General features: G+C 37.0%; 1 protein-coding gene and 1 long non-coding RNA gene across 9 annotated transcripts in view; one reads left to right on the forward strand and one right to left on the reverse strand.

The window, feature by feature from the left end:
• The window catches only part of LOC128253448 (protein madd-4), a 67,597-nt gene that overhangs the window by 13,934 nt on the left and 28,943 nt on the right, over positions 1–24,720 (forward strand). For all 8 annotated transcript variants that reach the window (XM_052981837.1, XM_052981840.1, XM_052981841.1 and 5 more), the window contains exons 4-8: positions 13,261–13,371; positions 13,444–13,769; positions 15,474–15,648; positions 18,429–18,573; positions 22,902–23,031. In XM_052981837.1, the coding sequence (XP_052837797.1) occupies positions 13,261–13,371; positions 13,444–13,769; positions 15,474–15,648; positions 18,429–18,573; positions 22,902–23,031 (887 nt within the window). The remainder of the gene's footprint in view (positions 1–13,260; positions 13,372–13,443; positions 13,770–15,473; positions 15,649–18,428; positions 18,574–22,901; positions 23,032–24,720) is intronic.
• Positions 21,694–22,461, reverse strand: LOC128253452 (uncharacterized). Its single transcript, XR_008267451.1, has 3 exons — positions 22,079–22,461; positions 21,902–22,017; positions 21,694–21,841 (listed from the first exon to the last, which is right to left on the reverse strand). It is a non-coding gene; the product is annotated as an uncharacterized LOC128253452 (long non-coding RNA).

Consider the following 24,720-nt stretch of genomic DNA (forward strand, 5'->3'; position numbering starts at 1 on the left):
TCAAGGTGAGCCTTTTCTCCAGGTTAATAGGGTAATAGCCATGCCACTTGGGGTTATTTTCCGCATGCGTCCGACGAACATCGCTAATCTTATGTTCTCATGTACCAAGGGGCAGAAATAGCCGAAATGCCGAAGACTTGAAACGCATACTTCAAAATAGGGCTTAGAATGGACTAATAAATGCGAACTTTGTTTTTGACGAAAGAAGCTAAGAAATTTTTGCAGCCTTTGTAAGCTTTGATTGCATAAGCATAGTGGTGTGTCTCTGGAAAGTGAGCTGCCTGTCCAGGATCACCCCAAGGTATAACGATTCTTTTAAGGACACATAACTTTAAAGTATGCTACAGAAAAAAAAACACATGACGTAAATGTATAACTATGATTCCTATAAAAAAAGTAAACCAAACAACAACAAAGTGTTCATGTACCATTTTTAAAGATACAAAGTACAAGTAAATTTGCATGTGAGTACGTGCCTACAATTGAGTATTTGGGCAATATTAGAAATTTAAGAAATTCATTTTAAAGTAACCGTACACATTTATTATTGATTTTAAAATAAGATTTCAAATTAAGTTTAATTTAATAATCATTACATAATAACGGTTCAAAATTCTTTAATTCTCTTATGAATGCCAAAAATATTAGATTGGTTTGGTACCATTGTATACTATATTAAAATGCATAATTTATTTTTTCTTTTTTGGTCTTTCCATTGGCATGAGCACAAAAACTTTGAGTAATTGAGCCAGAAAGTCGAGAAGAAAATGCTAGAAAAAATAGAGTCAAAGAAAAACAGTAGCACAAGGAATGGACACAGTCATAATGGAATACATAAGATGCTGACTCCTCGATTCCATTTTCCTTTCCCGTTCCCCCAAACTTTGACTTTGGATGGTAACAAAGTCAAATGCAACTATTATTGGCATGCTGCTGGGAGAAGTTCGTTGAAGGGAAGTGGAAAAGGCAACTTCGTATAACAATTGTTAATGTACGAAATATTTCATGATTTTCATCTGGTTTTTGTCGGCTCAACCCCAAGTTCGCAGCCCTTTCCAACTTACTTTCTTTTTACTTATTTTCATTTTTTTTGTATATTCCTTTATTCATTCCGTGCTATTCAGCTTAGTTTTCTCTTCCTTTATTTGTGTTCGGCTAAGTTTAGTTCGGTTTGGTTTGTTGCCCTCTATACACACATTTTCCAACATATTCACGTTTCCAATGGCAATAGCCACGGTAAAGTGGCGCGATTTTGTTCTGCTCTATTGTTATGTGTTTGATAACCCCAAAAAAGGAGATTAAGGTGGTAACAGGCGGCAATGCATTCTATTGGTTTAGTTTGACTTTGAGCATAAAATGTTCTATAAGTTACCAACAAGAAAATAATAATTCGTTTTGATTTTCGTTACTTGGAGAATATAAGACTGACCATTAAAAGTATATGTATTCTAGATCATGATCATTAGCCGAATTGATCTAGCCATGTCCGTCTGTCTGTCCGACTGCCGTTATGAACATCGAACAACGCAGCGCAAGCGTTTGTAAAACCCATCACACAATGTTTTTTTTGCACTTAATTTTAATTAATTTTTTAAGTATCTAGATAAGGTAAAAGGTAAAGGTAAAAGGATCGGGGACGCTTTTTAAACTTGATCTGCGTACACATGTTTTAGGATGACCGTGAAAGTTTCAGATCGCTAGCTTTTGAACTGAGATCCGAAACGGTATTGAAACGAACTGATCCTGATGAAGAATATTTATACATTAAGGGGGTCGGAAACGTCTCCTTCACGGCGTTACAAACTTCTTACCAAAATTTTAATACCCTCTGAAAGGGTATAAAACACTTTTTTTTCGATAAATTTCATTAGTGCTTATTTGCAACAAAATTTAAAGTAAGATACTGCGATCATTCTTGAAGCAATTATTATTCTGTACAGAGTACGTAACATGATTTTTTTATAATGAATATAACTGATAAATTCAGCGGTTGAAGCACAAGCCAAAAAACTGTAAATTAATGATTTTTTTCGTTCTGTTCCCGTTTTTAAATTTGCATTATTTTGTTGGGGAATCCCAGTGGAAGGACTCTTCCTGTTAATAACAATAGTCACGATATCTATATAAACTTTATGTACTGGATTAAACAATTGTATAAAAGAGAAATGTCAGTAATGAGGGCTGTCCATTTATGGTAATTTATTTTAATGTTGAGCAGGCGTCACTGCAAATTTGTTTTAAGCATAAATGGTAAACCAGCCACAAAAGCGAACAAATCAACAATAGCGGGAAAAGACTAGTCAACTCAGGAGTCGCAAATAGAAAAAGCAACCATCCTATTTCAAACGAAAAGCCAGCCACGGAAAACACATTTTGGACATTGCTCTGGATTATTTTTCGTAATTAGTTGTAGGACTGCAACCCAAAACACCTTAAGAAAATCCATAATGTATGGCAAATTTAATCACCTCGAAGAAGGAAAGTGGCAGTGTGGTTTTTTATCGCCTTCCTTTTTGCCCTTTTTGGGGCTCTAGTGCCGATTCATTCCGTCAAGATTTAATCTTCGAATCAATTTGTCGATGAGGGTGTATTAAAGGTTCCAGTTCCTCAGAAAAGGATTCCTTGTTAAGTGTGACGCGAACGGCTTTTTTGTTGTGATTGGGAGCAGGCTGCCAACCTCGTTCCCATTTCTTTGTGTAGGCTTTAGCTGTTGTTCGCCCGCTTCTTGAGTAGATTTATTGTTACGGGTAGTAAATATTTTTCTCGCTTCTCTGCTTAGTTTTTTCTGTTCAATTCTGGAAATCTTCTTATAGCTCCTGCGTTTACAATTTGACTTAGGTCCCAAGGTTTCTGGTTCGCGTGTGCCGTTAGCCTCTACTGTTTGCACTACTTGTCGGTATGTCTGTCTTACCCGAAATTTGTTTGTCTGCCATTGTTTGCGTGTTTGCCTTGTTGTGAGCCGGCGTGTTAATGGCCTAGGCGTAGTTGACAAGTTTCTTCGGTGAGTGTTTTTCAAGAGTACTTGAAGAAGTTGGATAGTCAAGACTGGAGCTTTTCCATTTAGGGAGATGATTTATGGCATCGGTGGGTGGTGTAGTGGTTGGGGCTTTTAAGCAAGGCAGCCTTTCTTAAGGACGGATTCAGTCCGAATTTTGGAATTTAAGTGGTAATGGGGTAATGTGGATTATATTTAAAAAAGCGATATTTAAGAACAGATAAATAATTAAAAACAAGAAGGAAAGCAAACTTCGGCAATGCCGAAGTTCATATACCCTTGCAGCTATTGCATTAATTAAATACTTTTAAAAACATTTAAATTATGATTTACTTGAGTATGTGCTAAAAAAAAACATTGAAACTATGATGATTTGCAGCTCAATTATTAGATAGTTATTTTATATATTTTTATTATTTCCATAGGACGTCTATATGCTATAGACGTCCGATTTTGATAAAATGTATACCATAATTCTGAAATAATTAAACATTGCTATATGTCGAAGAACTAAACAAAAAACTAAAAAACAGAAAAGTTATAATTTTTTTTCATTTATTTTTCCGATTGTTCCTATGGGAGCTATATGCTATAGTCGTCCGATTTTGATGAAATTAAAACCGTAATTCTGAAATATTAAACCATTACTATATCTCGAAGAACTAAACAAAAAATTAAAAAACAGCAAAGTTATAATTTTGTTTCATTTATTTTTCCGATTGTTCCTATGGGAGCTATATGCTATAGTCGTCCGATTTTGATGAAATTTAAACCGTAAATCGGAAATATTTTACCATTACTATATGTCGAAGAACTAAACAAAAAATTAAAAAACAGCAAAGTTATAATTTTTTTCATTTATTTTTCCGATTGTTCCTATGGGAGCTATATGCTATAGTCGTCCGATCCGGCTCGTTCCGACTTATATACTACCTGCAATAGAAAGACAACTTTTGGGAAAGTTTCATGCAGATAGCTTTAAAACTGAGAGACTAGTTTGCATATAAACGGACGGACAGACGGACAGACGGACGGACAGACGGACATGGCTAGATCGACTCTACTAGTGATGCTGATCAAGAATATATATACTTTATAGGGTCGGAAACGTCTCCTTCACTGCGTTGCAAACTTCTGACTGAAATTATAATACCCTCTGCAAGGGTATAAAAACTTGGTTCGTACGGTACGATATTTTTCTAATAGTTCTCATGCGCACAAACAGCAAGTTGACAATAAATTAATTCCCAGCCAATAGAAAGTTGTTTTTTAACCGAACAAAATAAAGAAACTTTCTTAGCCAATGGTAAGAATGAATAGTAAATTTATTTCCGAGCAAAAGGAACTGAAGGTAACTTTGACAACTAACGAAGCTTTAGTATCATCGCAGTTATACCAAAAATAAGTGATCAAAAAACCTCTGTATAATAATAAGAAACCTAAAAGAAAGTCAACACAAAGAATGGATTCAAATTATATTACATCGTAATATAAGGAAAAAATAAGAAATAACGACGATTGGATACCCGTTACAAATTTCAAAACAAATATCCCCCACAAAACAATCGGTGGCGCCATCTGTCGAACTGAGCATAGGATATTGTTTAGCCGGCAAGGCAGCGTTAGAGCATTGGCAGAGCGGCGGCAGGGGACTTAATAACTCAATAATATATAAAATATTAGCTGGATTTGAAAAATTGTTGTATCTACCAATGGAAATGACCATGTTTCAAAGTCGGGATGGCCGCCTTGAAATAAACTTGCTTGTATATTCCCGAGATTTTGAAACCGGAAACGAAAAAAATTTGATTTTTGCCAAGCCAAAACTGTAACCGAAGTAAATAGCAACCTGGGATAACCGTAACCGATACCGAAATATTTGTACCGGTTCTGCTTACGTCTTCTCTAAAAAAACAAGTCGTAAAACGTCTTAATAAATTTGTCAGATTCTGCAAAGGCTTGCCTTTTGGTGGATTTTTTTTAATACATATCAATACTAAAAAAAGAATACAAAAAACAAGAAGGAAAGCAAACTTCGGCAAGCCGAAGTTCATATACCCTTGCAGCTATTGCATTAATTAAATACTTTTGAAAACATTTAAATTATGATTTACTTGAGTATGTGCTAAAAAAAAAACATTGAAACTATGATTATTTGCAGCTCAATTATTAGATAGTTATTTTATATATTTTTATTATTTCTATGGGAGCTATATGCTATAGACGTCCGATTTTGATAAAATTTATACCATAATTCTAAAGAAATTAAACATTGCTATATGTCGAAGAACTAAACAAAAATTAAAAAACAGAAAAGTTATAATATTTTTCATTTATTTTTCCGATTGTTCCTATGGGAGCTATATGCTATAGTCGTCCGATCCGGCTCGTTCCGACTTATATACTACCTGCAATAGAAAGACAACTTTTGGGAAAGTTTCATGCAGATAGCTTTAAAACTGAGAGACTAGTTTGCATATAAACGGACGGACAGAATAACGATTACAAAAAGACAAAAACAAATCCATACCTAAAATTGCACACGTGAAAAAGATGTGTTGGCTTGTAAATAATATTAATTTGGTTATAAGAAGTTGCTAAGCGTACATAAATGCACTACTTACATGTGCTACTAGAAACTTTAAACATAATACGTGCAAAAATCTTATTGCTCTGATCATTAATTTTTTGCATTAACAGAAAGTTATAATTTTAAAAATATATAACATTTTGTTTTATTTAAACAATTACAATTCTGGTAGCCGCAACTTGTTTTGGCTGCGGTACCGTAGCCACAACCGAAATAAACAATTTGAACCAAAATAGTTATATTGGTTCTAACCATAACAGTAGCCGCAGCCGATATTTATTCGGTTTGAATCCGTGATTATTAATCATTATATAAACAGCGCGAAAAAACTGCATTTAACCGCAGGACCAATATGACAGATATGAGAGCTATAGGATACAGTCAAACCATTTTATAAATAAGGTAATGACTGAAATAAAAAGCTCCACTCTCTCCAAAGATCAGCCCATTCAGTGGTATGGGGAACTCATGCATTGCGACTCTTATTACCCCAAAGGTACAAGCTAGGTACCCGCAAAACTTTGTAACTGGGTTCATATTTTCCATAAGACATATCGCGAGGCACATTCACATTTACATAGTCCAGTCCTTGCGGCATCAAAAATGGGTCTTTCTTAAACTCCAGTGGGTGGTTGCTTTTGACTCAACCACCACCGTACTAACCCAACCTAAGTTAGTACCGTTTAAAAGTATCTGCCAGCCACTACTTATTACTATCGCAAATTTATTTATATTTATTTATTTTTTGTCACAAACTTTGGAAAAGGGTTCTTAAATTTGGAAACTAACTACTCTGGAATATTTCCTTATAAAAGGAAAAATCGAACAACACCCTGTCCTAGCATTTCCTCGAGCAATTAATAAATTGAAAACTCAATTTTAAGTTGCTTGCGTCCCTCCTGTTCTACCTCCACACATGGTGTGTTGGTTTGCTGGATGGAAAGGGATTGGGATTGTCCGCGCCACTTGAAATTCACGTCTTTTGCGCAAATATCACGTACCAACTCTAGACAAGTCTTGCTCGGGCATTCCGTTTCAGACTCGCTGACTCTTTTACATTCACCCGATCCTGTTCTAGCCCTCTCTTTTCAACGCACTGTTCGAACGTGTAGAACAGACATACTATTTGTAATATTCTTATGTAGTCCTGTGACTGCTACTGGTTCTGTTTCAGGTTGTCTGTCGCTCTTGCTGTTTTTTTAACCCTGTCCTCAAGTCCATTTTAACACCCACTACCTCTCTCGAACCTTTTTGACGGTTTAACAAACGGCATGTCGTGCATTTCATTTCAATTTTATTTCGATGCCGTTTTGAGTTAATGACTTTCCGACACGCAAAGCATCAAAGGCCCCCAAAAAACAAAAATTTCTACTGCCAGAATTTGCCTTATGCCCACTGCAATGTATGGTTTCTAGAACTCATCAAGCCATCGATGATATTTATCGACAAAGTTTTTGGCACGAATCAAAATTTTTGTTTGTTTTTTATTTACTTGGCTTTTTATTTTCGGTTTTAGCTTTTTGTTGTTTCTTTTATATTCTTTATGGATTAACTTTTTGTGTAACATATATGCGATGAGTTTCATACAAGAAAGAACAATTGGTTATTGCATTAACACAGAAAAAAAAATGTACTTAGTAAAATACAAAAAGAAAACACTCTAAGACGAGATCACTTATTACTATTATATATCCAATAAAAAGTGTTAGCTAAGGAGCTGAAATAAAGCATATTGTCTACTCAAAAGATTGAACTTTTTAACCACTAACAAATATTTAATAATTTTAGATATATCAAATTTTAAAAATGGCAACAAAAAAATTTTGGTTTTGATTCTTTGCATCTACATCATCAAAAGTTTAAAAATCTAAAATGTTTTTGTTAATACGGGTCATATGGGTGTTTGTTCTCGTATCAGAAGATATGCTGGATGCAAACTTCACGAAATCGGATTTGGTAGTTAATAGTTCAAAGGATGTTTTTATGAGGAATCATAACTTTTACCGAGGGTACCCGAAAGTACTTGTAGAGCAAAGTATCTAATTGGAAAAAATGCCTTACTCCTTTAAGTTTTTGTCTATATATACATAAATATATACATTTTGTACTTCTTATGATAACGACTTCTGAGGGCTTTAACAAAGCCTTCATCTCTATTTACAAGATTTTTAAATTTTTATTCGCTGTAACATTGAAATAAATACAAAGATTTTCAAGCCCCAAGTAATTTTGCTTGAACCACGTGCGTAAAAGTTAATCTAAGTATCAAGCTGTGCTTAGAACAGTCTATATTTACAAAATATCTCTTTACAAATTCTCGTTTTGTTATACTGCGTTGTAGTTAAAGCTATGTTATACTATATACTATATATATACTATAGTTTCTTACTCTATGGATAATGCCTTGAGTAACTTAATCCATTTTTAATAATATATGTTTTGAGAAAAATGCTAGTTTACACTACGTTGAAATAATTTGTATTTATTTATTTATTTATTTATTTATTTATTTATTTATTTATTTATTTATTTATTTATTATTTATTTATTTATTTATTTATTTATTTATTATTTATTTATTTATTTATTTATTTATTTATTGTTATTTAATTATTTTTATTTATTTATTATTATTTATTTGTTTATTTATTTATTTATTTATTTATTTATTTATTTATTTATTTATTCATTTATTTATTTATTTATTTATTCATTTATTTTAATTCTTATCCTAGCGCTACAAGACAAGTCTTATAAATTAATGCACTAGTCACTCTTTCATGCTTAAAATTCTTTGGATATCCAAACACTGTTTTGGTTTCTTAAGTGCAGGGCTCTTGTTCCTTTTGTCCCGCGCACCAGATTTTTAACATATCGCATAACAGTCCCACCTCATAACATCTACGCTTCTGGGCAACCCAATTCAATTCGACCCAAACAAATCCGTTTACAGTGGCTAACGTATAGTTGGAGGTCAAAGCGAAGCCATATTGGGTCGAGAGTCGAGACAGGTTGCATCTAAAGCCGGAAACAGTTAACAACGGCTTAGCCCTTGGCCACTTACAGCCGTTAAATGGCATTATAGAGGGAGACGGTCAGACGGGATGCGTGAGTTGGTTCACTATCTCTCTGTCTCTCTGAATTGCGTCATTGAAATTCTTTACCCTAACTTGAAGTTTTATTTTTGGAAGGATGCGGACTATGACACTTGACCTTTGCTTCCAAATACGTTAAGTGTTGCCATCGAAAATTAATGACAAAGTAATGTCAGTCAAAAGGATAGACAGGCCTAGACATTCGGACAGGTTAGACAGGCCCCCAATGTCGGAAGTAAGACCGGAGCAGAACCATCAATTCAGAGACCCAAAAGCCCAGAACCCAGTTCATCCATCCATCTATCCCTTGTCATGTCAACGTTTCGGTTTCTGATGTTACTGTTGCTGCTGTGGCTGTGGCGGTAGCGACACAGGCTTGACTTTGTCCTAGCCATTATACTCTGATCCCACCCCATCGGATCTACCTCCTGTTTTGTGGCAGCAACCTTTACAACCTTCGCATATAGAAATTTTAGCTCATTGACGTTTTGCGCTGCCTGCCGCTTTCGCTTTGAATAAATAACTGATGTGACGCTACAGACACATTATCCAACTGAAGTACATATATACTGGCACTTCATCCCCCAGCTCTCAGTACGATACAATCAACTGACGGAACAGCGTTTACCTGAACAGGACCCCCGACTCCACTCCAATTCACATCCCCGTAGCAGTCCTCGTCGTCATCTTTGACAGTCTAATCGTCTGTTTGACTCACTCACGATTGCCATAGGGCCACAGCATCCTGGAGGGCCGCAGTCCGTTCAGCCCCGACCTAACCAACCATACCCCAGTATTTATGCAAAAAATTCCTGCCGTACCAGTTTACTTCCCAGTTGCCTATCTGATGTACCAAACTGTATCTGACTCTGTCTTTGAAAATAGACTTGGCTGACAACTGGCTGGTACAGAAGGTTGTAAAACGGGGGATTATTTTGATGTAGTGGATTAACAGTTCTTAGTTTTTTATACCGAATCGTTTGAATCAGCATATATTCAAAATGATATATATATATATATGTCGGAACGAGCCGGATCGGACGACTATAGCATATAGCTCCCATGGGAACAATCGAAAAAAAAAATAAAAAAAAATTTATAACTTTGCTGTTTTTTAATTTTTTTTAGTTCTTCGACATATAGTAATATTAAAATATTTCAGAATTACGGTTTAAATAGAAAAAATAAAAATATATAAAAAATAATAGTTTCAATGTTTGCAATAGCTACCAGGGTATATAAACTTCGGCTTGCCAAAGTTTGCTTTCTTTCTTGCTTCTTTTAATTCTTTTCGACTTATTAATAATTTATTAAAATCGGAAAACGATATTTTATATAGCTGCCATAGGAACTATTGAATAATTGAGCTGCAAATCATCATAGCTTCAATGTTTTTAAACATATGCGCAAGTTAATCAAAATTTAAATGTTTTCAAGAATATTTAATTTTTAAAAGAACTGTAAGGGTATATGAACTTCCATTCTTGATCGAGATGAAGTTCGTTCCATTAGAATTTATACTTATTTGTAATCAATTATCATTTGATAATGTTTTCCAAAAAATTACTTAAGTTCTTGTATCTAATACCAACAACTTTTTTACAGAAAATATAAATCGAATAACAACTGATTATCATTTCATTAAAATCAGGCTGGTACTAAAAGCTTGTTCATTTTATGCCGAAACTGATTAAATAGACTTTGTTTTTAACATAAGCACAAAAAACAATTGGCTTTCTCCAAACAATCGACCATTCCCAACTTCTGGCCTATTTACGTATATACTAAATTTCATCAGCATTCGCGGTTCTATCCCTCCTTTACGGAACTATGATTAACTTACCACCTACAACGAATTCTTTCCCACGACGACAAGCCCACAAACCCGTAAAAGACCGTATAACTCGACATAGAAAGGCAAAAATGAGTTATTGAAACGTTTTTAACTCATAAATAAATAATTACAGAATTCGCAAAATGCTTGTGCAAAAAGTGTGATGGCCTTGCCCAATACTGTTTGCCGATGTTTTCCTTACACAACCCAACCGCATTCAAACTAATACCCAGTTTCTTGTCTGTTGGAGAGGGAGGGTACACATCTGTCGTCATTGCGATGGTGGTCAGAGCTAAGTCCTAAGTATGTTCGTCATTTGTTTTTCTACTGTTTGTACAGTGGGCGCTTAGGCTTCAACATTTCCATAAAGACAGCGTGTTATCGGAGGGTGGCAGCACCTAAATCGTGGTAATAGATACTAACCGCATGGATGGACATATGAGGCATCGGGCATTCTATCTTGTTGGCCTTGCGATACGTACTACCTATTTCCTTTTATCCAAACTGCAATCAAATGCGAGGGAGAGGAGAGGGCGATTCTTTGGGTTAGATCAAGTTTCATGCAGCAGATAATTTAAATGGTATGAGCTTCCGTTTCGGATGTTGTACGAGCTCCCTTCTCTGGCCACACACTCGCTGGGATATGTTTGTGGCTGTTGACTTTTACATTGCCTCAGGTCCGTTTTTCGCTGATTTGCCTTTAAGATTGCACCCCAACCATTTCGGTGATACGGTTTATTGTTCTTTGCTAGAAAAGAGAAGTTCAGAGGACTCAGTTCTTAACTTACACAGAAAGTTGTTAAGTCGACTAGTTGTTAGCCACTTGCGTTTTTGTTTGTTCATTTTGGGTTGCCCCCAAGCTGACATGAGATTTGGCAGATATGTTTCAGCGATTAAGTGAACACCGCTTATAACTTAATTTAACTTAATTGACTCGGATGCCTAAGGCGCTTGTGGGAGATCATATGGAGTCTAAAATCGCTATCGCTACCAATCTAAGCTTGATTTATTGATTCTTTTTTTAGAAAGCTACAATAACATTAAAAATTGCGTGGTGAAAAAAAATGGGGCCAACTTGTCATTTAACTGTTTAACATGTATACAAAATGTTATATAACTTAGGGAACTAATATAAGCTTAGTCATTAGGAACTGCATAATTTCGACTTAAGTTAATATTTCAAAATACTTACAAACTTAATGGATTCTGCTTCCTATGATAAGCACTTACACACTGATTGCATGTACTTGCCCACACGATATATATAAAATATACGTATAAGAAACTAGTTTTCGGAAAATTGAAGTACATGGACATTTCGCGACACGCTATTAAGAAGCAGCTACAGCAGGAGAAGACAACTAAAGGTATTAGCATACTCAACCCAAAGCTACGATTTTGTTGCTCCCTGAACCATTGACACGGCGACAGTGAATGCGAATCGAATTTTTGGGAGTATAATAATATATATTTATATATATAATATATATATATTGATTAGCATTACTAGGAGAGTCGATCTAGCCATGTCCGTCTGTCCATTTCTACGTCAACTAGTCTCTCAGTTTTAAAGCTAAAACTAGCCCCACAATTATTTTTGTATAGGCAGGTAGTATATAAGTCGGAGCAATTGGAACAATTATAACTTTGCTGTTTTTTAATTATTTTTTTAGTTTTTCGATATTTAGTGAAGGTTTATTGTTTTAGATTTACGGTTTGAATTTGATAAAAATCGGACGACTATATCATATAGCCCCATGGGAACAATCGGAATATTACAAAAAATAAATGAAGAAAAAATGTTAGCATAGTAATGGTCTAATAATTCAGAATAAATCGGAAAGCGATCCAATAATTATATTGAATATCATCATAGATCTTATGTTTTTTAATATTTTAAATTTTGATGCTTCAAAGAATATTTAACTTTTGCAATAACTGCAAAGGGTTCGGATTGCCGTAGCTTGCATAGTTTTTTTTTTTGAATTAAGATCAAGATCCTTTCATGCCCACTGTTGCCTACAGGCAGCATTTTCTTTGTATTTTTAGTTAGTCCGGGCATTCGTTATTTGTTGCCCACTGTGCATTGACGAGATTTCTTTCAATTTCTGGCCTTCTTTACGTACAAAGACGTGATGCGTGTTCCAGGGTTAATGTGCCATCGGTATGAAAAACAGGAAAACCCAAGGCAGGAACACAAATGCAAATTGTTAACGTGACTAACGGGAACGGCGCGTGCGAAAGAAATCAATTTATATCAATGCAAAGAGCTTTCTCTGAGGCTTGAACCCTAAATGTCAAATATGTGACATACTTTGCATCGCGTTATTGAGCTTAAGTTGGCAGTACGCCACGAACTATATAGTTTTGTAAGTGGGTACAATGGAGTGGTTATTGAGTGCGGAAATAATTGCGAAAATAAAAGGTTTCTAAACTTTAAATATAAGCAGTGCGTTCATTTCTGATAAAAAGCTTAGTTAGACTATAATTAAATATTTTAAAAATAATGGATTAAAGCTGGTTAATTATTGTATTTGCAACATAGTTTTATTATTGCTTTTGACAACTATTCAGAAAATTAAAATATAGAGTTTTTTCTTCTTTTAAAGTCCAATAACTAAAAATCATATCTCTCATGGTTTCCAGCCCATCAAGTTTTTTAGTAGATTTAAACCACATCCCCTGAAAAGGGTTACTGCCGAAATTATTTTTAATCTCCTATTTCAACCATTCATTTCATATTCAGACCACTCTCTGCTTATTGGACATTCGAGCCGCCTGGGCGAAGAAGCTGAATGCGAGTCAAGCATTCGACGACACATGGAACACAGCATCTGACTTAGAAAATGAACTGGAAGTAAGTAGCCTGGGCTTTTCATTCGCCAAAGCACGGCCCAATAAACCCACAAATGCCACTGCCCATTTGCAGCAACAAAAGCGGGCAAAAAGTCAGAGTGCAGCAGGTGGTGGAGGCAGTGGAGCCGGCCAGTGGTCGTCCTGGTCGGATTGGTCGACCTGCTCGCGCACCTGCGACGGTGGCATCATGCAACAGATGCGTAGGTGCGGCAACGGCAACACCGGCAGTTGCCGCGGCGAGAGCGCCCGCTATCGCATCTGCAACATGCAGCCGTGTCCGGAGCAGCAGGATTTCCGCTCCAGCCAATGTGCCGCCTACAACGATGTCCCCTACGACGGCACCCTGTACAAGTGGACTCCCCATTACGATTACGTCGAACCCTGCGCGCTCACATGCAGGTGAGTGTGGCTGGGCGGCTGGGGAAGTGCACTCACAATCAACTCCAAGTGGGCCTTGACGAAAAAAACGTATATTTTTATAAACTTTTTGCGGCGACGTCTATGATATTATTTTTTTTTTAATTTAATTACATTTTATTTTACAATTTTTAAAGAATGTAAGAACAAATTTTCTTAGACAAATAATGAAAAATAAGCCGGTAACCGTATATCTACGGAGGCGTAAAGAGTTTTTTTTTCAATTTTTTTGAGCACTTTGAAGTGAAGAACGCGATTTTAGCTAAAACAAGAAAGGTAGCAAGCTTCGGCAAGCCCGAACTTTATATACCCTTGCAGCTATTGCAAAAATTAAATATTCTTGAAAACATTAAAATTATGATTGACTTGAGTATATGTTTAAAAACATTGAAGCCATGATGTTTTGCACCTCAATTATTTGTTAGTTCCTATGGCACCCTCTGCAAGAGTATAAAAATAGAAATAAAAACAAAAACAAAAATCATTGTGATTACTTGCTGATCTATGTGAAGAAAGGATCGGTTCAGTAGATTTTGTGTTTTGATGTTCACGAACTTAAAAAAAGGCGTTTTCGGGAAAATCGATCTAAAGTTTCTGGTAGCTCGGCCGGTCGTTTGAAACGCTGTAATTCCGTTAGTTTTACTCGGATTGACTTGAAATTCGTAAAGAATATTCTCAACATATTGATAGTTCAGAAAAAAAAAGTTTAAAACACTACCACCCCTTCAATAATTTTTTTGTTCACTCATTTTTCCGACAATATTTTTTTATGTCATGCATGAAAATATCTGTTATTACTTTTTTATTTTTATTTATTAATACTTTTTAAAGGCGTGGCTTGTTGCAGAGAAAAATCACGGCCACTCTTAATCGGACTATGCTGCAGCTGGTCCAGTCGGATGTGGGCTCATTATTCATCAGACATTCCGTTTGGCCAGCCATGCGGTGTCGCTTTAAGTGGCTTTCAGTTACGTCCTGCGGCTTAGTTGGCGGTGATACCGCTCCGGTCCCTCGGTCTGTGACAATAAAAAAACGCTGTTGTTCTTTTTCTATTTTTGTGTTGTAGCATTTTCCCCTTTTTGCGGTTCAAATTAGTGGCAGCAGTGTTGGGTTTAGGATTCTGCGGTTTCCAGTCACTGCGGTTAATCCGTTTGGGTTTTTTCCCCAAACTCCTTCTGTCGGTTTTTTTGCACACATATGCGGGCGAAATAAATCATTTGGTAAGCCTTAAATTTCAACAATTTAGTTTCAAACGTAATCGGGCAAGAGAAACTTGCGGCAATGAAAGCAATTTATAAGCGGATGATATCCAAAAGAAAAGACTAAATTTGTATGAAGATATGTGAAAAATTAGACGCTTTAATCTAGAATATGTTTGGATTGATTAAATGGATTTTGTATGGGTAGCAAATAAAATAGTTGGAAGTTGGACTATTAGGGTTATAGTTTAAAGTTTAAAGTTTTAGTTTATTTTTGTATTAAAATAATTAGTATTTTATTATACAAATATTATAGAAGTCGTTGCAAGCCCTTAAGTCGGGGCATTCTTAAGCAATGTAAATTCTAATTATTTTATTTAGGTATCTGAGCTTTAGTATTATTTAATACTTCATCAGTTCTTAAATTAATAGCAGCAGTATACGGCTTTTACATTAAATTCATGCAACAAATATTCTCCATCCGCAGGGGACATCCGGCGCATCTCGTCGAAGACATTTCCCGTGAGACGGGAGGCGGGAATGCCGAGGAGGCGGAGCACTACGATGAGCAGAGCGTCATTGTGCAACTGTCGGCAAGGGTCCAAGATGGAACCCGCTGTCGCTCCGGCAGCCTGGATATGTGCATCCAAGGAAAATGTCAGGTGAGTCCTATTTGGGCAAACTTCGGGGAAACAAGAGTCGGCGTGGGTGGGTGAAGCTTTCCCCATTTTCTTCCGGTTCAAACCGTCCCTTCCACCTGCTCCCAATCGGCTTGGCAAAATATGATAAATTACAATTTTGGAGGCGAGGTAGGCTTGGGCATTGGCAAAAGCCCTGACTGGCAAAAACAAAAGCTACTCTCACTACGAAGCTCGTCGGGAGAGCGTTAAGCATATGTATATGTATGTAGATTGCATAACACAAGCGTCTTTGTATCATTATGCTCCAGCGCATATATAAATCATTAAGTGGGCGACCGGAAAGGGTGGGCGGGGCAGGCAGGTTTCCACTGCCGTTGCTGGTGCCGTCAAAAGTCAACTATTGAAATGCCAATAAAGCGTGCCCCAGGGCAATGGGTAGGCAACGGGTAGCAAGAACTGCTCCCTGGGCCACGAAGTGCGCTTCAAAGTATGCTACTATATGTTGACATGGGTGTCGAGGGGCGGCCGAAAAATTTGTTTTGGGGTGTGAAGACTCATTTTTGGCCAAGTAAATTTTGTGAAGGACTGAAGCGTCAGTTTCTTTTCGTTTTGCATTGGTTTAAAAAATTATGTAAGTTTGTTTATAAAGCGTTGAATTTAAAATAAAGTGATCTAGAATTAGTATTAATATAATATATACTTTACTTACTACTTTCGTCAGTAATATTCTTTGGATTTTAATATCTAAACCAACTTTCCATTTGTTTGCTGTGGCATTACTTGTAGAGTAAGAGGGAAAATTGTATTTGTTGAAGGGTATGTAAAAGGTAGAAAGAAGCCTTTCCTACATTCTTGATGAGGATCAAGAGACGAGTATAAGCTTCGAGATCTTGGAAACTATAAGTTTCAAGTTTTTTTCCAAACGGAGCCACGCACACTTCAAGACATGTTAGAAATTAGTTATAAGGACTTGTGTGTGTGTTTCGCCCATATCTTTCGGTAAACACAAAATTTTCAAAATCGATATATTATTTTGCTATTTATTGGCCATTTTGTTTTATAATGACGTCACTGCATATTCGAAAAACGGAGTTCGTGCCTGAAAAACAGCGCAGAGTACACATACTAATAAATGCTCGCACTTGGTTTGTGTGAGTATTTTGCACGGGAAAGTTTGCTAATGTGTGGTTACCGACACAATTAGTCTGGAACTCTCTACCAATTGCTACGTTCTTGTGAACATGTTTTCGGTGCTTTATTTTTTGTATAATGATGCAATTAAAGTAATAGACTTTAAAGTAATACGTTAAATTTTATGATGATATTTACGGGAAACCCTCGTCGGCCTGCATAGCCACTGCTTGGCAGGATTACAACTACAACAATGTCAAACGAAGTTGGCGACAGCCGCAGCAGAGACGACAAAACTTGGGTTCAGCCTGAGGGGTTTTTCTCTCGAACCGACTGTTTGAGTTTTGATTCAGTTTCAGTTCCAGCAAGCTGGCACACACGTACCTACAGGCCTGTTTGCTTGGCAATGGGAGTACGGCATCTTATCCAAGTTTCGTGTGGCTTCTTGCTGTGCTGTAATGCCGCCAAATCGGCACACCAATTTGTTGTAATAAACGCCAATATGTCAAGCGGCTTACGTTGTGTTTTATTTGTCGCCAAACAGAGGGTGCGCAGCAGCAGCGGCGTTGGCAGCGGCCAGAGGCATTCGTTTGTGGATACTTTGATATTTGTATATAGGTAGTATGTGTATCTGTTCTAAATAAATCGAAGAGCTTGCTTCCTGCTTGTCGGCTTGTTATGCGAGCCACGGGCTATGACTTTGCGTCTTGCGGTTCACATACACAAACCAGCCGAAAAACAGAAAGCCGGCAAAAGTAACACTCGAAATCTGGGTGTCTGCATAAGTTCTTAGCGTAGGTGTCCCGAATTAATGGAAAGTCAGGGCTTCAATTTCGTTTTCCTTTTTATGAAGCTTTGCAGATCTGAGTTGTAAATAGCTTTGGTAGTTTTGTTTAGGTGGGGATTTGAGCCGTTCTTGGGTTAAGAAACATTTTTTTTTCAGTTTTCTTCAACTCTTAATCTAAATAAATGTAATATAATTTGTGTAAGAAATTAAAAGATTAGTTTGCGAAATTTTTTAACTTACGTCCCAACTGCCGATGGATTACCGAAATCTTAAAAATTGCAGGTTTAATGTACACATTCTAATCAACCTTCAAAAAATATTTCGTTTTTTTTCCAAAACAAAAAGGCGTACCAAGTATTCAAAGAGGCTCAAGTGCCCGTTTTTTTTATACCCGTTACTAAGTGTGAGCAATTTGCACAGGAAAACTTGTCAAAGTGTTTGCCGACAGCGGTTTCGTATTGTTCGAGTCGGGCTTTGCCGGCGCTCTGCCGCTGCTCTGCATTAGATGCGGTAGTTGGTAGCGAGGAGTGGCTTGCTGATCGGTTTTTTGCTTGTAGTATTGTCAATACAGTTCAGCAGATGGCTCTAGCTAAAACCCGATTTTTTTGTGGGGGAATATTTATTTTGAAATTTGTAAGCTGAGTAACGGGTATTTAATAGTCGGGGAACTCGACTACAGCGTTCCCTCTTGTTGTGTTTCTGCTCTATGCCTCTGATTATGTCAAGGATCATTTCTCATTGATTTTCATATTTTTTGGCTGTTACGCTATTGATACCACTAACAGTTGATTTACACATTATTTTTGCAGCCATTATTATTTACCATTTGGCTTTTACTGTGCCTATCACATTCTAACGCCAGAGGTCTGTCATCTCTTTCTAGCGCGTTGGCTGCGATTTAAAAATCGGCTCGACAAAGAAAATCGACGGTTGCGGAGTGTGCGGCGGCGATGGCAATTCTTGCTCCCAACCACTTTATTACTGGGAGATGGCACCGATGTCGCAGTGCTCCGCCACCTGCGGCGGTGGTAAGTTGAATTCTTATGTTACCTGCCACTTCTTACACAGAGAAAATAAGCTGTATTGAATAAACAATACTGAGAGAAAGCTACGATATGCGATTTTTTGTAGAAAGCCCATTAGTTTTACCAAATTAGTCTGATGTAAAGTTAGATATCGGTGACCAGTTACTTATGTTATAATCAACGCAAAGAAAAGGCTCAATCCTAAAGTCTGAGATAGTTTACTACATGTCAAATGGCTAATCCACTATTATATCCTTGCAGAAAGTATTATGAAGTTGTAAAATATGCTTCTTATCTTGTCGGTCGGACGACTAATTGTTTCTATATCTTGCTTTGCTTGCCTATTATACTGGATTTTTATCAACTCGGATCCATCCCTTGACTGCAAGGGTGTTAAAACTTTGGCTTGCCGAAGTTAGCTTCCGTTATCCTTTTAAAAAAAAAAAACCGTATAAAGCATATATTTTATTGATCAGCTGCTATAGCCGAGTCGATTTAGCCACGTCTGTCTATCTGTCCGTCTGTCTGTCTCTCCTTCTGTCCGTCTGTATCGAAATCTTCGAAACTATAAAAGCTAGGGATTTGGGATCTGAAAATCAGATTTTAGTAACTTTAACGCAGCGCAGATTTATTTAGTGTTGCTAAGGCAGATGGGAGAACAATTATTTTGAAATTTGTTAGCTGAGTAACGGGTATTTAACTCGACAAAAGCGGTCTTTCTTGTTTTTTCTCAGTGTAGCCAGCCTACTGTCACCGATGAGCGGCTGTCTTTGCTATCTTAAGTATAAATAAACAAGTGGCGAGCTCTTGGCGTGCTTGGCTGCCGTTTGTAATCCCTTCCTACCACTTTCCCCTCTACCGAAAAGTACAGTCAAATTTCTTTGTCTTCTGTGTTCGTAAGTGTGTGTGCAGGAGTCAGCTATTTGTCGTGCTCATTTATTTTCATTGAATTGGAATTCGTTTCGATTGAATGTTTGCATGGTAATCGAGAGGTAGCAGATATCCGTTCCCCAGTGAAAATCGTGGTTGTAAGCTGTGTTCCTTTCGTTCGTCCTTGTAGCTACCTGTAGATGAATAATGATCCAGGGGATATAATATATTTGAACCTTAAGTGACAAAAAATAAGCTGAAGTCAGACTTTGGTTAACTTTCATGATGCACCCTGGCTATAAATTGGGTGTCTAGGTTACCTCTTCTGAGTTAAATAGAAAATTTGGTTTTGGAGTGCACCATGAAGAGGCAAAAGGTAATAAAAAAGTTCACATTAAAGACCATAGTTAAGTAAAAAAAAAAACTAAAACTAATGGTTTGGGGTTTTCTGCCCTAAAAGTTGCTCGGGGACTTCATCAGGCAAAGGTGTGTGCAAACAGTGAGTTAATAGGAACTCTAATTAACAGTTTAAGCGGTGCTTGCGGGAATTATTAGACGGAATTTACAATGTGGACTTGATAAAAGCTTTTAGCTTTCACCTTTTGTTAATTGCTCATATTTTCTTTTGAACACAAATTTGTTGCACCTATTCATCATAAATAATTTAATGATATGCACTGACTGTTAACTACATTTTACCTGCCAACTCTTGTTTACCCCATCAATCTTGGGGGAGAATTAAAATCGAGGCCAAACGAAATTTATCATGAAATGTTCGAGATACGCAACCGTATAGCTATGGGACAATAATATCGGTGTCTGGCTACCAAAGTAAACTTTAAGTCGTTCCGTTTGCTTTTATTCCCTTGGACGTTCAAGTGTCCCATAAATTTTTAATCATTATTTGGTTCGGCTTTTCCCGACCATTAGCCTGTCAGAGATAAGTTGTCCTTTGCATTGGCGTAATGCCAGTTGGATTTTCTGAAGTACTTTTCGACCAGACGTTTACTCAGGCATTATCCAGCGACAAATGGCAAAATCAATTTTAGCTTCCTCCCCCAGGTTAATTGCAGTATCGTTAAGGGCGGTCGTCTTCAACAACAGTGACCTACTCAATGTTGGCTTGGCCGGTTTGTAATTACATTTCATTATGTCTGTCTATACATAGTTTTTAGATGTCAGTTAAATGTCAAGTGCACTGCAGAGTCTCTTTGGGGGATTTCCTAGCGGCTTACCCACCCTCAAATGAATGCTCACCTGTGTGCTCCGACTCTGTGTGACTTTTTGTATGGACATCGAAATGCTTTTACTTATGTTCGGTGCTCAGTTCCCCTCTCCGGGTATATAATTGCACACATTTCACGAAATCAATTATACTTAATTATACATATTTGTTTGGCTAGTTTCTCAGTTGGACAACTGCAATTTTTATGTACGTGACAGGATTTCGAAGTGTCTGTTGCACAAACTTGCCTGAATCTCGATTTTTTTCACGATCCACTCATGCTGAGTTGTCTAATAGAGCTTGTTCTGAACTGAAATCCCTTAATCTTTATTTAATTTACTGTTGTTATACCCGTTACTCGTAGAGAAAAAGTATATTGTATTCGTTGAAAAGTATGCAAAAGGAAGAGAAAGCGTTTCCGACCTTATAAATTATATAAATTCTTGATCAGGATCAAAAGCCGAGTCGATCTAGCCATCTGTCGGTCTGTCTTTCTATCCGTCAGTATGAACGTCGATATCTCAGAAACTTTAAGAGTTAGAGATTTAAGCTGTGCAAGTTTATTTCAAAGCGATTTTAAACATTTTTGTTTCTACGGATAGATAGACCGAACCTCACACTTTTAGTCCAATACTTAAGGCCATGAGAATTTCCTAATTCTACACCTGATCAAGAATATATATACGTTTTTACGTTTCAACGAATGCAATAAACCATTTTATTCTACAAGTATCGGGTATAGAAATGAGATAGTTCTTAGACAATACAAAATACATTTCTTTCTCCCTAAAATGAAATTTATAGACACAGACATACAAGGCTATTTATGACTTCCCATTCACACAGAGCCTAGTCCCCTATAAATTTAGATTTAATTATAAATAAAAAAAAACAAATAGGCTAAGAAATGTCCTAAAATTAAGGGTTTAAGTATCAAATAAAACGAAAACAAATTATAAGATGGATGGGCGAAATATACAAGCGCGAATAAAATCAGAAGGATAAATAGATTATTAAAATCTGCAGGGTTTTGGGGCTTTCAGGGGCTCAAGACTGACAACCTGCTGGGTGCTGTAAGCGTTACAAATCCAATGGTTCATGGACCGGGTTTTGCTCGAGTCGTGCTCCTGCGCCACTCACATTCCTGTCGCCGTCCTTCAAGAATGCAGTCTGACGCTGGGAATGACTTCTTTGTGGATTTCGACAATTGACGTAAATGCCATGAAAGGATATTACCAATTGCCTTAAGCCAATTGTGCCATGAATACGCAGTCAGCGGGAGGAGAAGCTGATGAGGATAAGTCGGAGAAGCTCAGTGACGATGACATTGCCATGGCCCCCACCAACACACACTGGCAATGAAGCTTATAAGCGCAGTTCAATAGCTGCAAAATCAGCGTCACAGCTGCTCACCCAGGGAGTATTCATACCAGAATCGGAGGCAAGGGCACCAGAACGTATCCGAGGGCTAGAAGCTTCCAGCGATTTTTCAAACTGACAGATCGTTTTGACGTTATGCATTGTTCGACTCCCTTGTTTCTGCTCCCCCTAACCTCCATCGACTCTGGTCCTTCGCTGGCTGCATTTCGCCATCTGCCAATTTCCGGTTGCGCTTTTGGGAGCTTTTCCCTTCTAACATCCCTTTGACTTGGTCAGATGCCCGTTTCTCTCCAGCTAGCAGCTGACACTTAACCCATTTAGTCTGAGAAATGGATTTGACCGCTAGGACTTTGTACCTTAAAATAAATAAATCTAAAATCTATTGTTTCTAAAATCTTTACAATTTAAAGAACTAACAAAACCGGCAATGTAGCCCAGTGTTTTAATGAAAGATTGACGTTTAAATAAGAAAAACCTTTGATATTTATATTTATTATATATATATATTTCCTTTCTTTGATTTTCCCAAACTATTGATATACACTCTCAAATTTATTTATTTATTTTGCTAAGCTACAAGCAGTACACTTTCTGTATTTTTCTGCGACCGACTTAAGTGCCTTAAGTGACATTAAAGTTGCACAAGCAGTCCTCTTCCCCCTCCTTTACAGCACTCATTTTCGGCAGCTCTTGACTTTTATTGATTTTAAAGTGCATCTGAAAACGAAAAGAAAGAGGAAAAAAATTAAAACAAAAGCAAAAAAAAGAAAATTTTGCTGTCGTCTGGCAGTCGAATGCGATTTCCAATTTTTCCCTTTACTAACATTCCTCTTTTCTTTTGTCTTCTGACTCGCAGGTTACAAAATGGCTCGTCCTTTATGCAGGAATCGTCTAACCAACGCCGATGTCGATGATACGCTCTGCAGCCTTACTAATCGACCGGAGGCGTCGGTGGAGCAATGTAATACACACAGCTGTCCTCCGCGGTAAGTACTCGTTTCTGCGGGGCATGGCTGTCGGCCATCGGCCACCACAGTTGCCTAAGGCCCACACTCTTACTCCAACACCAATTCCACCAAAACATATTCTTTAAGCAGCCGCAGCTATACTGCGACGAATGTATGTCTAATACAGTTTATAATTATAAGATATAAGTTTAATTATTTTTTATCATGTGACGATTACTATTTATTTAACTTACAAAATTTAATTTATTTTTATTTTCTATATTATTAACTTCTTATTTGGCGCGCTTGAATATGGAATTTTTTCTCAACCACCTCCAACAGCTCCAGTATTCTCAAAATGTTCTTCGCATTTTCAACCCAATTTATACTGATCCAATTGACTATCTAAAAGTCTTGTATAAAAGCTATACATTTCGATTGTTGTATAATTTTTTTTTAGATCAGATTGTATTTTGCTAATTGTCAATATTGCGGCTATATAGTTAGTCTCCTTGCGCACTCTTTCCGCTGCTCATCGTCACAGTGGTTATGAACCACGTTAAAATACACTTCTGTTATTAACCACAATAAAATACAAGTACATAAAATAGCGCAGTCGGTCAAAAACGAGTAATTAAGTTTAACAAAGCCAGAAAGAAAGCAAGCTTCGACCAAAATTAATATCCTTTAAAACAACCAGTGGGAAAGTAACTAGTTTTTTTGGATCTAGGTACAATACAAATGCGAAAGTCAGAAAGTCAGACTTAGGTAAAGTAATAGGTACACCATTTTTAAAGTTTCTAGGTTAAGGTATTATATACTAAAAAGGTTAAAACACATTTTTGTGCTCTTAACAAAGGGAATTGTAATTTCAGGCAAAAGAGCAGTGCAGGGACGTTTCCGTCCCTATAAGGTGTATTTATTTTTGATTAGCATCACTAAGAGAGTCGATCTAGCCACGTCCGTCTGCTTGTCCATCCGTTAAAATCTCAAAATCGGCCGAGTGTATCATACAGCTCCCATGGGAACAAACATATTAAAAAAATTAATTAATGTCAAAATGGAAAACAGTGTTTTTCATTTTGTCAGATTAAATAATGTTTTTTTGAAAATAATGACTTAAACGTTTGTCTCAGTGCATATTGGGCTATTGTCTCACCTGGCCAGCTATAAATTTAAATTGCGTCGGTTATCGTGTGCACGTTTTGATAGCCATCCCAAGCACACTGTTATTGCCCAGGAGCCGAACGCGCACATAGTATCATGGCGCTGGGGGCGCTTTCGTAATTCGTCCTTCCTTTTTTGCTCCTTTTTTTGGCTAGCACACTCACGCTTGTTTATCTTTTGGTGACATTTTGCAAACCAAAACCAAAAAACAAATCTCCGTCTTTCGCGCTGAATTAGAATTCTTGTTTATTGCTGCGACTTCGCCCTTGGGTGTAGACTTCAATTATGTTTTAGATTTTGTCTATCTGGACTTCTGAATTCTACGCTCTCCGGTTTTTAATCCTTGTAGAGGGTATTATAATTTCAGTCAGAAGTTCGCAACGCAGTGAAGGAGACAGTATAAAGTATATATACCGACACTATAAAGTATATATATTCGTGATCAGCATCACTAGGAGAGTCGATCTAGCCATGTCCGTTTGTCCGTCCGTCTGTCCGTCCGTTTCTACGCGAACTAGTCTTTCAGTTTTAAAGCTACCTGCATGAAACTTTTTCAAAAGT

The sequence above is a fragment of the Drosophila gunungcola genome, assembly GCF_025200985.1.
Source record: "Drosophila gunungcola strain Sukarami chromosome 2L unlocalized genomic scaffold, Dgunungcola_SK_2 000008F, whole genome shotgun sequence".
Classification (NCBI taxonomy): Eukaryota; Metazoa; Arthropoda; class Insecta; order Diptera; family Drosophilidae; genus Drosophila; species Drosophila gunungcola.